General features: G+C 59.5%; 4 protein-coding genes across 4 annotated transcripts; 3 read left to right on the top strand and 1 right to left on the bottom strand.

The window, feature by feature from the left end:
• Nucleotides 1-217: 217 nt before the first annotated feature.
• On the top strand, nucleotides 218-337 carry CHC_T00001925001 (hypothetical protein). Its single transcript, XM_005712780.1, has one exon. It carries the CDS (start codon nucleotides 218-220, stop codon nucleotides 335-337), a length of 120 nt encoding a protein of 39 aa, XP_005712837.1.
• Nucleotides 338-344: 7 nt separating this feature from the next.
• On the bottom strand, nucleotides 345-671 carry CHC_T00001924001 (hypothetical protein). Its single transcript, XM_005712779.1, has one exon. The coding sequence runs from the start codon at nucleotides 669-671 to the stop codon at nucleotides 345-347; it is 327 nt and encodes a 108-aa protein (XP_005712836.1).
• Nucleotides 672-685: 14 nt separating this feature from the next.
• CHC_T00001923001 (hypothetical protein) lies at nucleotides 686-874 on the top strand. The gene has a single exon (XM_005712778.1). It carries the CDS (start codon nucleotides 686-688, stop codon nucleotides 872-874), a length of 189 nt encoding a protein of 62 aa, XP_005712835.1.
• A 485-nt stretch (nucleotides 875-1,359) lies between these two features.
• Nucleotides 1,360-1,803, top strand: CHC_T00001922001 (hypothetical protein). Its single transcript, XM_005712777.1, has one exon. The coding sequence runs from the start codon at nucleotides 1,360-1,362 to the stop codon at nucleotides 1,801-1,803; it is 444 nt and encodes a 147-aa protein (XP_005712834.1).
• Nucleotides 1,804-12,973: the final 11,170 nt, after the last annotated feature.

The raw sequence follows: 12,973 nt of genomic DNA, 5'->3' as shown, positions 1-12,973 counted from the left end.
AAGTTCAAGGCCGCAAGGGATCGTGTCACTTCAATGGAGCTGACAGGAAATCCAGACGAGGATGGGCTCGAACGCTGCGCGCAGCTCATATACAGCGACGGTGGTCGGGTCCTGTCTCATCTTTACGTTTGCATCCGCAATCCACAGTACCACATCAAGACACAGTTTCCGTTTGTCGACGCATACAAATTTCTTACGAAAAACAATACTGTTTTAGATGCAGTTGGAGATAAAGAAGACTCAGACGGCATCATTTCCGAAGAGGACGAGAAGGAGGGAAATAAGGAAAAAAGGGTGCGTCGACTTGGAGTTGAAGCCGCAAAGAAGCAAAAGGTGATCAAGAATCACGAACGCACCTCTGTCGAGAAATGCGCTTCACACATGTCCTGTTCTGTGTTCAGGATCGAAAAGGTTTTGTTGTCGGCACAGGAAATGAAGAAACACATCTCCGAACGCGGACTTGAGCTATAGGAACGCAAGCTCGAATGGGAGCTGTCGAAGGAGCTCTTCGATCCTGGTTCTGATGCCAGAGAGTCCGATCGCCACCAAATGCGACAATTAATGCGCAAACGCATACTATCGCAACTGAGGTCGAAAAAGTACGGACGCATCCCGAATAGGGGGGTACAGGTTAGGTCCGCACGCATTTCCGATCCGACGACAGAACGCATTATCGATATGGAGAATGAAAGTGGTGGCAAGGACGCCTCTCACGTTCACCAGGAGGACACTTGCAACCAAAGCCATGAAGTGGAGGAAGGCAGGGAGGTGTTTAGGTATTGGTCCGATACGTCCCCATGACAGCCAAGAGAAAGGGCTTTTACTCGGGGACTTGATTACGCAACCCAGCGGTATCATTCAGAGAGCGAAATAATATAGGATAGTCAATGGAAATGACAGCTGTGGCAGCAAGTCAGAAGGTTTTCAACCTATAGTATATTTTTTCTGGAACTGCGTGCCGTTTATCTTCCTCATGGGAGCTGACGACGACGATTCAAGCGGCGAAAGGCGTGCTTTTTCCTCCCTTCGCGCGGGCGCGCAAGTTTTACGGCTTTGCCTTCGTTTGCTACGATCCGCCGGACGCGGGGCGGGCGGTGGGGTTGTTCGCGCGCGTTTTTAACAGCGTGACGTCCACACGCTGGCGACTAAGGCGCGACTGCTAGAGGACGGGGGTCGGATGGCAAGGGGAGGGACCTCCACTGGGCGACTGAGCTGTACTAGAGCGCGGCTGAAGCCGGACCTCAACGCGAAGTACGATTTTGACGAGCTGCTGCGAGGCGGCGCGCCGGGCTGGAAACGGACGTCACGCTCGCGGTGTGGCTGTACGAGGAGGCCATCCTCGTAGGGCACGTCGAAGCTATGAGTGTGCTCGTATCCATGCTGGAGGACGCCGTCCTGGGCGTGCCGCCCTACATTTCCCGCGCGGTGCAGGTGTACGCAATAGCAGAGGGGGATGTTTTCACAATGAATAACTTCGGATTCCTGATAATGACCGGTGTGCACGGCCTCGAAAACGAAATCTCCCCATCAGTTGCGCTGGTCAATCTTGCTAATGAGGCGGGCTACGTCACTGCAACGTACAAGGTTAGGGGCGGCGCGCAAGGTGGTGAGCGAGACATGTCTCGCGCCGCCGCACTGCACGAACAAGTTATGGACTGCGAAGACGGCGACGAGCTGGGCGGACCAGTGCGCCTGCTGGAGAACGGCATTGATAGTCTCCCACGCGATGCGTTGCGCACGAAGGAGGTGTACGAGCGCGCGGTTGAAGGCGGCGATTTATGTTGCTGGTGCAAAAGAAGTTAGAAACGACACTGGACACATTCCATTGCGTGTGGCACAAGATAGAAATTCCCAAGCGGTTGCATGATGAGGAAGATGTGGACCGATTGTGCGACGTCACGCTTGCGATGGCAGGAGTAAGAACGGGAGACTTGGACACAATAGCCCGGATTGAACTGGTCCATGCGGCGGGCAATAGCCTAGTTCGGGTGCCCCTTGAAAGAACAACTCCCATTGTACAATAGTTTATTCATACTTGTCAGGGTGACAGGTTGGTCCACTTACCCCAATTTCAATGTCGTGATGTATCCATCATAAGAAAGGGAAAAGGTGCATCTCGAGCTGAAGTCTACTCGGGTGTGTTTAGAAGTCCAGATTTTTTGAGGAGCGCGCCTGCAGTGTGTGTTGTCTTTTTGCGTAGTTCATACCGATGAGACAGTAATTTTGTTGTGATAACGCAATGACATATCCATCCATCAATGCACATGCATGTGCGGAAAATGCCAATTAGCTTTGGTTGGGTTTGCCTCGCAGGTTTTCTGCGAGACGTTTGTACGTAGCGAAGATGATCCTCGAACACTGGGAATGAATGCTTGCCTCCGCACAAGACAATGGCTTATCGCCTGTGTCTTTTTAAACTAAGTTCTATCTTGAAAGTCGGCAGCGAAGATCCCCTGGCAGCTGCATCAAAAACGCTCTCAGCAAGGCCAGTCAAGGCTGGAACAAGGGAATCCATCTTGGAACCCTGGAGTTTAGCGAATACTGGAAGTGGTGTGCGATCCGACGCAAACTTGAACTTGGCTAGGTTGAGAGAGAATAAGGAGAGCCAGATGAGTCTAGTCTCTTTCTCCTGATCATTGAGAGAGATGTCACGCCCCATATACTTGGCCTGAGTCTCATTTGCTGCGAGCTCAAGTCTGAGAGCGGTGATGGAATAACCCGTTGTGTAAGTAGCGAAGCAGCTGATGAAGAATGCTTGGATAGCGTCATCGTACTCGACGCCGACGCTAGTATTCATAAAGCAGATGCAGACGTTGCGGAAGGTGACCGCCAGTGACTATGTGATGATAGGACCGCTTGGGGAGTCTGAGGAACCCGGGGGGACCTCCCGCAGCTTGAATGATCGGACGGCGGTACGGTTTTGGACGCACTCGCAACCGGTGGGAGCTGCGGGAGGAGGCAGTGGGGCGGAAAGAAGTGAGACAGAGGTGGCAAAAGGCGCATGCGAGAGTAAATGCTGGGGTAGAGTTCATCGCGTATCGATGTGCGCGATGAGAAAATCTGGCCACGAGGGTGAGAGCCTGCGTGAATAACAGACAATTTAATGATTTCAGGCGGAGGATTTGGAACGTGATTGAGAGCGCACCGGGACGGGTAGGGAAGTGAAATGTGTGCCACACAACAGAATGGGAATCGCAGAAGTTCGGGCTCTGTTGAAGCTGTTGGGCGACGGCGCAGCCAGAGTGCTTCGCGACGCACTCAGCGCGCTGGAGCTGTATCGGCCGACAGTGGATACGGGTAGCGCGGGCAGCGATGCCGAGCCGCCGCTGGTGGGCGACAGGACGGGGTATACCGGGCGTAAAACGGAACGACAGGACAAGTTGGTGGACGGGCGCGTGATAGTGGCGCTGTACGACGTGGCCCGGCTGCTGTTCCGCGGGGCGGAGGGCGTGGGGCACGATGTGGAGCAGACGATGGGTGCCTGTGGCGTCAGATGCAAAACGGGACGAAGGGGGCCTTACAGATCCTGCTGTATCTGGCGGCGTACGGCGCGGGCGAGTTCGAGCTCACGCTGGCGAAGGCGCTGGTAGTGCTAGACGGCGTGGAGACTCGCGTCAAGTATGTGGCGATGCTCGCCGTGAGCAACTGCTAGCGAAGGGTCAGAAGCGTGGAGCTGGATGCCCTCCGTGCGAGTTGGGTTGCTACTGCAGGTTATACAAGATACTGGCAGCGCGGTGGCGAGATCGAGCTGGCGAATCTTGTTGCGTTTGGCGATGAGGGCGTGGATAAGGACTTTGTTAAGGCTGTCGAGCTGTACCGCAAGGCAGCGAAGAAACGTTACTCCGGCGCGGGGCGTATCCTTATACAGTCTCTTGACGAGGGTAGGCGTTGCGTGTGCGCGAATGCTGGCTGGTGGAGCAGTTGGGATTGGTGTAGGGCGAGGGGAGGGCGGAGAGCGGGTCTAGTTCAGGAGGAAGAGTCCAGATGCCAGCGGTTTGACGCCCAACTGGGTTATTCTTCGGCTTCCCCCTTCATGTTCCATATGTGGTCGCGGAGTACATTTTGGAGTATGCGATGGTTCTCGGGGTCCTCAATGGGATCGAGGTGCTCCCTCCACAACATGGCTTGGTCGTAAGTGGATTCGGGACGCATTACGTCCTCGAAATGTACTCATCGTACCTGCTCCATCTCTTCATCGTTGCACACCACATTGTTGGTTCCTGTGTATATTTCCTTTCTAGACTCACAAACCATGTTGTGAATAACGCAGGATGCTCTGGCAACCATGTTCAGGTCTTCTTTGTTCCACAACCGGGCCGGTCTATGCGGTATCTAACAGCGACTGAAAAGCACACCAAAGACGCGCTCTACTGCTTTTCGCGCGGCAGACTAGTGCTGGGAGAACATTTTCTCCTTTTTACTTCGCAGATCAGAGGGCGGCTTCACAAATATTCGGAAGCCTGGATAGATCCCATCTGCCAAATTGTAGAACCAGTTTAGAATGAGCCGAGCCATACATGTGGGCGGTCGAACTAGAGGCCACAAGGCATTTTGTATTATGGATATGTATCATTTGATCACAGTGTAATGCCCCTCACCGCCGCTCTCGCTGACACCACGGTGACAGGTCACCGACGTCACCAGCGTGACTTCTAGTCTCACGCGCCCGCCGTCGCTTCTCGTAGTTTATCAAGGGGTGGTGGCAGTGCTGGTCAACGACGAAGCCCTTCAGCAGTCATCCGTTTCTCAGCAAGAGAAACGATTTCCCCGTGCCTCTAGTGCGGTGGTCACAGTTTTCCGCTACCGGTCTCGCCGCGCGGAATGTCAGGAGAACAACCCGCTGATCCAGCTACTCCCTCGGCCCCTGCTACAACCAGTAACACCGAGTTGCCTGCGCTCGACGCAGCAACATCATCCGCGATCTCGGCGCTCATTGCCGATCAACTCAAGATCGCCCTCCAATTCCTGCAACCAATGCGGGGCCACAAGCAGCACCTACCGACGCGAGTAGCCCGATCCCAGACGCGCACGCTCCTCCTTCTTCCGGAACCGCACCCGTCGCTCCAATCGTCGACAGGGCCGTCGCTTCTGCGGCATCAGTCGATCCCGCTGCGACTTCGGGACCGGTTCCCGATCCCACCGAGCCCGTCGACGAGCCCGGAGGAGACGAAGACGAGGACGAGTACGAGGAAGAAGGAACTCAGCGCGATCCTGAGGGGAGCGCGGGAACCCAAGCTTTCACCAACGCGTGGTACGTAGAAAGGAGAGGCTACCCCATCCCGGTCCGACTCGAAGTCCCCCGCAGTTTTGGGGGAGGCTTTCCGGTTGGCTTCGAACCTGATTCTGTCGAGCACTACCGGACGTTCGAGGCTTCGCAGACCAGTCCGGGTAGAGCAAGTGAAACCGGTACTCTGTACGTCACCTCTGCTTACCTCTGCCGCATATCGAAGGAGCTCCTCGACCTCGTTAGCGACATTGTCGACGTCCTCCCTCGGCTTGAATCGCCGACCGACCGGGAGGCCCTCCGACGGACGGTCTTACGAGCCTCCAACGCGCAGGTTAGTGCCTTTGGCGTCTACGAGCTCAACGCCTCGAAGTACGAGGTGCTCTGCGGGTGTCAGGGCGCAGCCGGCGTCGCCGACCCGGAACTGCTCGCGGCCTACATCGACCCCCCGGCCGCGTTCAGTACAGCTGGGCGTCAAGCGTTCCGCCGGCAGCAATTCCAGCAGATGAAGTACGCGGCACAAGCCGCCGGCCGACACCGAGGACCCACGCAGACACCTATCCTTCGCGGAGGAAGCGCCACCGCTGCCCTCAACGCCGCAACCCCGACCCCTGCTGGGGGTGGAGGCCGTGGTAGAGGACGCGGCCGTGGACGTGGGCGTGGACGTGGACAGATATAGCCACCCGGATGAGCAGCTCAGGCGGGCCGCCATATGTGGGCGTGGCTGGCACGTCAGCTTCGCTTCGGGCTTCAGCTCCCTTGGTTACGGGAGGTTCCGTACCAGCGCCCGCGGCCTTATCCCTTGTCACGGGAGGATGCATTGTTCGCGGAGACGGAGCTAGCGCGGTGGTTGTCGAGAGGGTTCGCCCGCAGGGCAACTGCGTCGGAAGCCCGGACGTTGACGCGAGCCGGCCAGATCTTCCCGTCGTTCGTCGCCAATACGACGGGAAAGAGCCGGCTCGTCGTCCACTACAAGCGGGCAAACGAGTGCATGGAGGCCAGGACCTTTCGCATGGACTAGATCTCGGACCTCGCCTCCGAGCTGCGCAAGGGCGACCACCTGTTCAAGGCGGACATCCAGGACGCGCACTACCATCTGCGCGTCCGGAAGGTCGACGAGATGCGGCTCGCTTTCTACGTCGGAAGCCGCATCTACGTTACGCTGTGCCTGAACTGTGGCCTCGCCGTCGCGCCTTGGTTCTTCACCAAGACGATAAGTCCAGTGGTAGCGTGGCTGTGCCGCCTCGGCCACCGGGTCTTCGCGTACCTCAACAACTTTTTTGGCGCCGCGAAACCCGGTCGACCCGACGCCGCCACTGGCCAGAAGGAGACGGCCGAGCTCGGAAGAGTTATGCCGCTACTCTTCGCGAAGCTCGGCCTGAACTTGCACCCGGGAAAGTGCTTCTTCGGCGGGTCAACGCGGCTCGAGATCCTCGGTATTCTCGTCGATACCGAGGAGGAGCGGTTTCTTCTGTCGCCCAAGAAGCTGCAGGCCATCGAGGCCGGGGCAGCGCGCCTCTTCCGATACGCCTCGCGGCACCGCCGTTACGTCAAGCGCAAGGACGTGGAGCGCTTCGCCGGCCTAGCCAACGCGAGCTCGCCTGCAGTAGTCGACTGCAGGCTGCGCCTGCCGGAGCTGTTCACTGCCCTGTCACTGTCACCGGTCACACCACACTTGCCTCAAAAGCCTCATACTTCATCAGAAATCAATGTCACGCGTGATGTCACGCGTGGCGCGTGTGACGGTCACGCCCACAGAGGGCCTCGCGAGCGCGACCCGCACCTCTCCCACGCGGCCATGAGAGACCTGCAGTGGTGGGGACGACTCTCCTTCAACCTGCACATCGGGCGGGCAATTTGGCCGGGGCCAGACGCGTGCCTCTTCGCAGACGCAAGCATGTCCGGGTGGGGAGCGGCCTGGCATGGAGCAGTACCGGCCTTGGGTTTCTTCACCGAGGCGGACGAGGGCGCTCACATCAACGAGCTGAAGTTGAGCGCCGCTCTCCTCGCCCTGGAGAAGTTCTTGCCCTTCGCGAGGCGGCGCCACGTGCTTCTGGTGACGGACTCGCGCGTCACTGCGCACGTGGTGCGCAACTACACCAGCTGCTCGCCGCGTCTTTTCGCCAAGTTGCGCCTTTTACGCAACCTCTGCGAGGCCAACGGCATCTCTCTTTCTACCCGGCACCTCCCCTCGGTTCTAAACTGCTTGGCAGACCGCCTCTCCCTGTAGTATAACCCCCCCCCTGGGGCTTTATTTTAGATCAGATCAACTCAGAATCGAATCGGTTACTGTAGAGCTCGATGCTCTACAGTACCACCACGTGTAACCCCGAGTACAGGGGGCGCACGTGTACACGTGTACACGCGGGACCGAAGAGCCCGCACACACACGTGTACTGTCAGCCCCGATGGCTGACAGTATTACAGTGTTGACCGACCGCTACAGTACGTCGCTACAGTACATCGGTACTGTACTATTATGATAGGTTATCATGTACATTAAATATGGAGCGGACCGGCGGCGGTGGAGGAAGACAAGCACGGACTTGTCACCCACCGACCGTCAAGGTCCGACTTCCCGCTTATTCTAAGGTAGCGCTCGCTAACTACCTTAGAGCGGCACCGAGCGCGGGTTGAGGACGCGCGCGGTACGCCCACGAGTCGGCTCCGCCTCCGCCCGTCGGTACTGGATCGTTACCCAGTACCGCGCCGGGGCGTCGAGGCGTCGAACCGCTCGCGCGTACCGGCGTCCTCCCCGTTCCCGCTCTACCACGCTACCCGGGCCCGCTGCCCGGTGCCGTTAGCTGGTGTCCCGCTTCACCCCCGTCTTCCCGTTCGGACGAGGTCTACGTCGAGCTGTGCATACACCCCTCTCCGTTGGGGGTGTTTATGCTACAGTGGTCTCCCGACCTAGAAGACCCTGGAGTCCGATCTCCGAGAAGACTTCCGCTTCCCTCCGCAAACCGATCGCGTCGAGATGAGCCAAGAGTTTGAGCCCTCGATCCGCTCCGAAGCGGCGGATCTGAGTCCGGCCGCTGTGCAGTCCCCATCCGCCCCGTCGGGCGACGGCGACGCAGGTCCTCGTGACCGCGAACCGTCGCTCGGATCCTCCGAGGAAAGAGCGGCGGCGATGTTCGAACGCATAGCCGAATACATCGAGGAAGTCCGTACTTCCCTTCGGATCGATGTATCGGACCATGTATACACTCGATGTATGGCCGAACTCCGCTCCCTGCGTGAAGGGAGGTTCGATAGAGTGACGCAGTCCTTAGAGAATCTCCGAGCACTGATCGACGAGTTACACTCGCGGATCGTGCTCGTCGAAGACTCCCGTTTCGCCTCGCCCGGACCGTCCGGGCAAGGTCGCCCTGAGAGGCCGACCTCGGTGAGACGACCCGAGGACCGAACCTCTCCGTCTGCAGAGCAATTGGGTGCGTTTGCGCACCTCTCCGCTGAGCTCGACGCCACTCGTCGGCGTGCTCGTGACATGGAACGTACCATGGCCGAAAGGCTACCCGGTGCCCCCCCGAGAGGGCCCGGTGGTACCGTACCTCCGAGCGCCGCCGCCCCCGAGGGTTGGCGTCCGACTGGTGCCGCTACCAGTCGGACTGCAGAAGGAAGCCGTCCTCCGATAGACGCGAACTTCGCGTCTGAGACCCAAGCCTTGCCGCCTATCGTCGGAAGTAGGCGGCAAGTGGACCGCGTATCGTACGCGGACGAACAGGACCGTGGAGGAGCCGCCCGCGGATCCGGAGAACCAATGTTCTCCGTCGATCCCCGCTGGGGCGGCTACCCGCCGGCGAGTTACGCCGAGCATCCAGGTCCGGTAGACGTCCGTACGCTACCGGTTACCTCCTTCGGCACGCTGGGTCCCGCTGAACCCGGGCTCGAGCCGGTACATACGATGATCCAAGAGTTCAGCGCCGTTGCTGACTATCGTATGTACCGCTTGGACAACACCTCGAGGCTCGTTACCTCGGGTGACGCGGGACGGATCGCGAAGTACGTCCAACGCTGTCGTGGGATCCGTCCCACGATGCGCAGCTTCGACGGTACCGACCCGATCCAGCTGCTGCCGTTCTTGAAGGATATCCGAATCACCTTCAACTCGCAACACCTGACCGAAGGTGTTGCGGTACGAGTCCTCGCGCACTTCCTCGAGCGCGACGCGGAGCGCCTGTATACGAGTTATACGATGCGTGGCCTCCGCGCCGGCCAGCTCCACGACGACGTGAGCTGGCCGGGGCTTGTGAATCAATTCTTAAAACGCTACCTCACGGACGACGTGTTAGGTGAAGCGTACGACGCTGTCGCTACGGCGCGACAGCAATCGCATGAGACGGAAAGCACGTTTGCTGACCGACTCGAGACTGCCGCGTTCCGATGCACGGCAGTCTTCTCCGAACAGTCCCTCGCGCACTACTTCGTGCGGGGACTTGCACCGGCAACCCGTGCCGCAGTATCCGAAACTGTGCAAAGGCTGCCAGGCAGTCAGAAGACCGATCTTCCGACCATCCGCCGTATCGCCACGGCGGAAGGTACAACGTACCGCGCCCGGCGCGGTTTACCTCTGCCGGATTCGAAACCGGCAGGGAAGTCTGGCAGGACTACGAAGTCCGCCGCGACAAGTTCGCCCGCCCCGACCCTCCATATCGGGGAGGATGAGTGGCAGGCCGACCCTGTCCTCATTACGCGAGGAGCAGGGCCCGTGGGTGCACGAACCCCTTCACCGATGTCGACCGGAACGACATCGAGTTACGCGACCGCCTTCGCGGCCACTCCAAGGGTGGCAAGGGGTACAAACCCCCGGGTCGCAGAGCTCGACATATCGAGCCGAGGTGCAGGAGGCGAAGCGCCTCGCGTGCCCCTCCTCACCGATGAGGAGGCGCGGCACGCGACGACATTCGCCTCAACGGACGGCAGCGCGTACGTGTGCTGGCTATGCCGTACGTACGGGCATGCCATGTACGCGTGCCCGTTCCTGTCGCCGGAACAACGGATGTTCACGGCGTACAGGAACTACCGCTACCAGATGGAGACGCGCCCCGGTGCGCGTAATCTCCTCCGGCAAGCGGTGGGCGAGGGCCGTCCCCCGCGTCAAGGTTTCCCGAACCGAACGGGTGGGGGCGCACGCTTCGCCCCCCGTGGAGGCGGGTACAGTCGTAACGAAGTCGACCGTCGGGATCGACCCGCCTATCGCCAGGCGGACACAAGGTACCCCCGACAAGGAGAAAGAGGGGACCGAGACCGTTCTCGGTTACCCCAACAGGTACAAAATGCGATAATGTACCTGCAAGACTGGGTAGAGGATCCGTACCCTCTACTCACGGAGGGTCACGAAGGAGAGCCGACTCGCTTCGTCCCCCATATCCTGCGACGACCGGACGCCGCAGGTCAAGGCCCGGAAGTACCGGAGTACTTCGCCAAGGCCGCAGAGCCGCAGTGGGGGAATCGTCCCGACCCACGCGACCGGCTACCGGAAGAGGACCTGGCCGTCGATAGCCAGGAGGTTAGCTCCGATAGCACGGGTAGTTCGAAAAAAGGGTAAAGACGGTTACGTACACGCGGTCGCGTGAGCCGTCTTTTCCCAACGAACTAGACCCGACCCCGCGTGCTCGCCAAGGACACGGGGGGTATTGTCCGATAATACATCCCCCGCTTCCGGAGGCGGGCACGGGAGCTCCTGTAATGCCGATACAGGAGGGAGCGCACGTCGAGGCCTCCGAAGGCCCGACGTTAGGAGAACAAGACACCGGGACAGCCGACGTCCCGGTGAGGCGTAACGATGGCGACGGGGGCAACGACGACCGAAAAGATTCGGTCGACCCCCTGACTCCCGCGAGCCCAAGGTCGCCGGAGAGAGGTCCGTGTCGTACGGACTCGAGTAATCCGAGGGGCATCACTGATCCGCGGACGCCCCAAGGAAGGGGGAGAAGGAAACGCAAGCGGGGCCAGCACCGAAACCGAGGGCCCCGACGGAACGACCTCACCGATAAGGTCGCCCCGAAGGTTGTCGACGGCGTCATTTGCCTTATGACGTCGAAGATCTACAACGTCCTCGGCTCGATAGCCACCGAGGGAAATGCATTTAAACCCCGCACGATCGCTGTTGATACGTGCTCGGGGTATAATCTGGTGAGGAAGGCCGACCTTCCCCCCGATTGGACGCGTTACGTCGTGCACGACGCACCTCTGCCACGATTGGCAGGCGCGAATAGCAACCCCCTCAAGCTTTCGGCCGTCGTCCGCCTGGCGGTGCGGTTGAGGAACACGGTGTTCCGAATTCCGTTCGTAGTCGCGGACCAGCTCGCCGTGCCAGTCCTTCTCGGCACGGCCTTCATCGATACGCACGTGCGGTGTATCGACATCGAAGCTCAACGAATGGAGCTACGCCAAGGCGGTTCCGTCGCCATCGTTGACGGAAAGGGGGAGTCGACTGCCCCTACCAGGCGACACGGGCGACACACGGGTCGGCCAGACGTACGCGAGGAGGCCCCGCAAGCGATCCGAATCGCCCGCTGGGTTACCATCCCCGCGATGTCACAAGCCCGCGTGCGTGTGACAACCGCGGGGAGGGGCCTCGTGTTCCTGGAACCCAAGCCCTCACTCCAACACCGACATGGAGTGAGGCTGACGAATGGCGTCGCGGAGGTCCTACCGAATCAGACCTTCGACGTCATCGTCGCGAATTTCTCACGACGAGAAAGGAGGCTTCCGAAGCACACCGTCGTGGGATACGCGAAGCGCAACCCCCTCGCGATCCTCACTCCCGAACGTAAGGTCGCCGAGGGGATCGCGCACGCGCTACACCTGACCGACTTGACCGATCAAGTCGGTGGGGTAGGAGTTGGCCGATCCAACTCCGACGATGAGACCACCGCCGGGAACAGGGGGGTCGACCCGGTCGAACGGTCACCTTTAGGCCAACCGACGGCGAGGGGTACTGTACTCCCCCAGCAAAAGGATCCCGAAAATCCACCGATGGATTGGGAAAAAGAGATCGACCTGTCATACATCGATGATGACAAGCTCCGTGGCCACGTGCTCGAGATGCTCCGTAAGCACTCGAGCCTATGGAGCGGTGCGCTTGGAACGATCCAAGCCACGGAGCACCGCATCCCCCTCGAACCGGGAACGAAACCGATTCGTTCTATGCCCTATCGGAAGGGCCCGGCCATGCGCGAAATGGTTGCGAAGGAGGTCAACAAGATGTTGAACGCAGGGGTTATCGAACCCGCGAGCACCGAGTGGGCGTCCCCGGTGGTGCTCGTGCCGAAGAAAGACGGCTCTCTTCGGTTCTGCGTAGACTACCGGCGTCTCAACGCGAAGACCGCAGCGGATTCGTATCCACTGCCACGGATGGACGACTGCATCGACTCGTTAGGAGATGCAGCCGTCTTCACCACGTTGGACTGCAATTCCGGTTATTGGCAGATCCCGGTCGCTCCGGAAGACCGGGATAAGACCACGTTTACGACGCACATGGGCACGTTTCGCCACTTGCGCATGCCGTTTGGACTCAAAGGGGCACCGGCCACCCTCCAACGTGCGCTCGACATAATACTCTCCGGAGTCCGCTGGCAAATATGCCTCGTCTATCTCGACGACGTGATCGTGTTCTCCCGTACGCACGGAGAACACGCGAGGCATCTCGATACCGTCTTGAGCTTACTGCGGAGTTCCGGTATCTCCCTTAAGCTCAAGAAGTGCAGCTTCTTCCGACCGAAGGTGCACTACCTGGGGCACGTC

Source organism: Chondrus crispus, genomic scaffold (genome assembly GCF_000350225.1).
Source record: "Chondrus crispus Stackhouse genomic scaffold, scaffold_119, whole genome shotgun sequence".
Lineage (NCBI taxonomy): Eukaryota > Rhodophyta > Florideophyceae > Gigartinales > Gigartinaceae > Chondrus > Chondrus crispus.
This window is presented reverse-complemented; position numbering and strand designations above follow the sequence as displayed.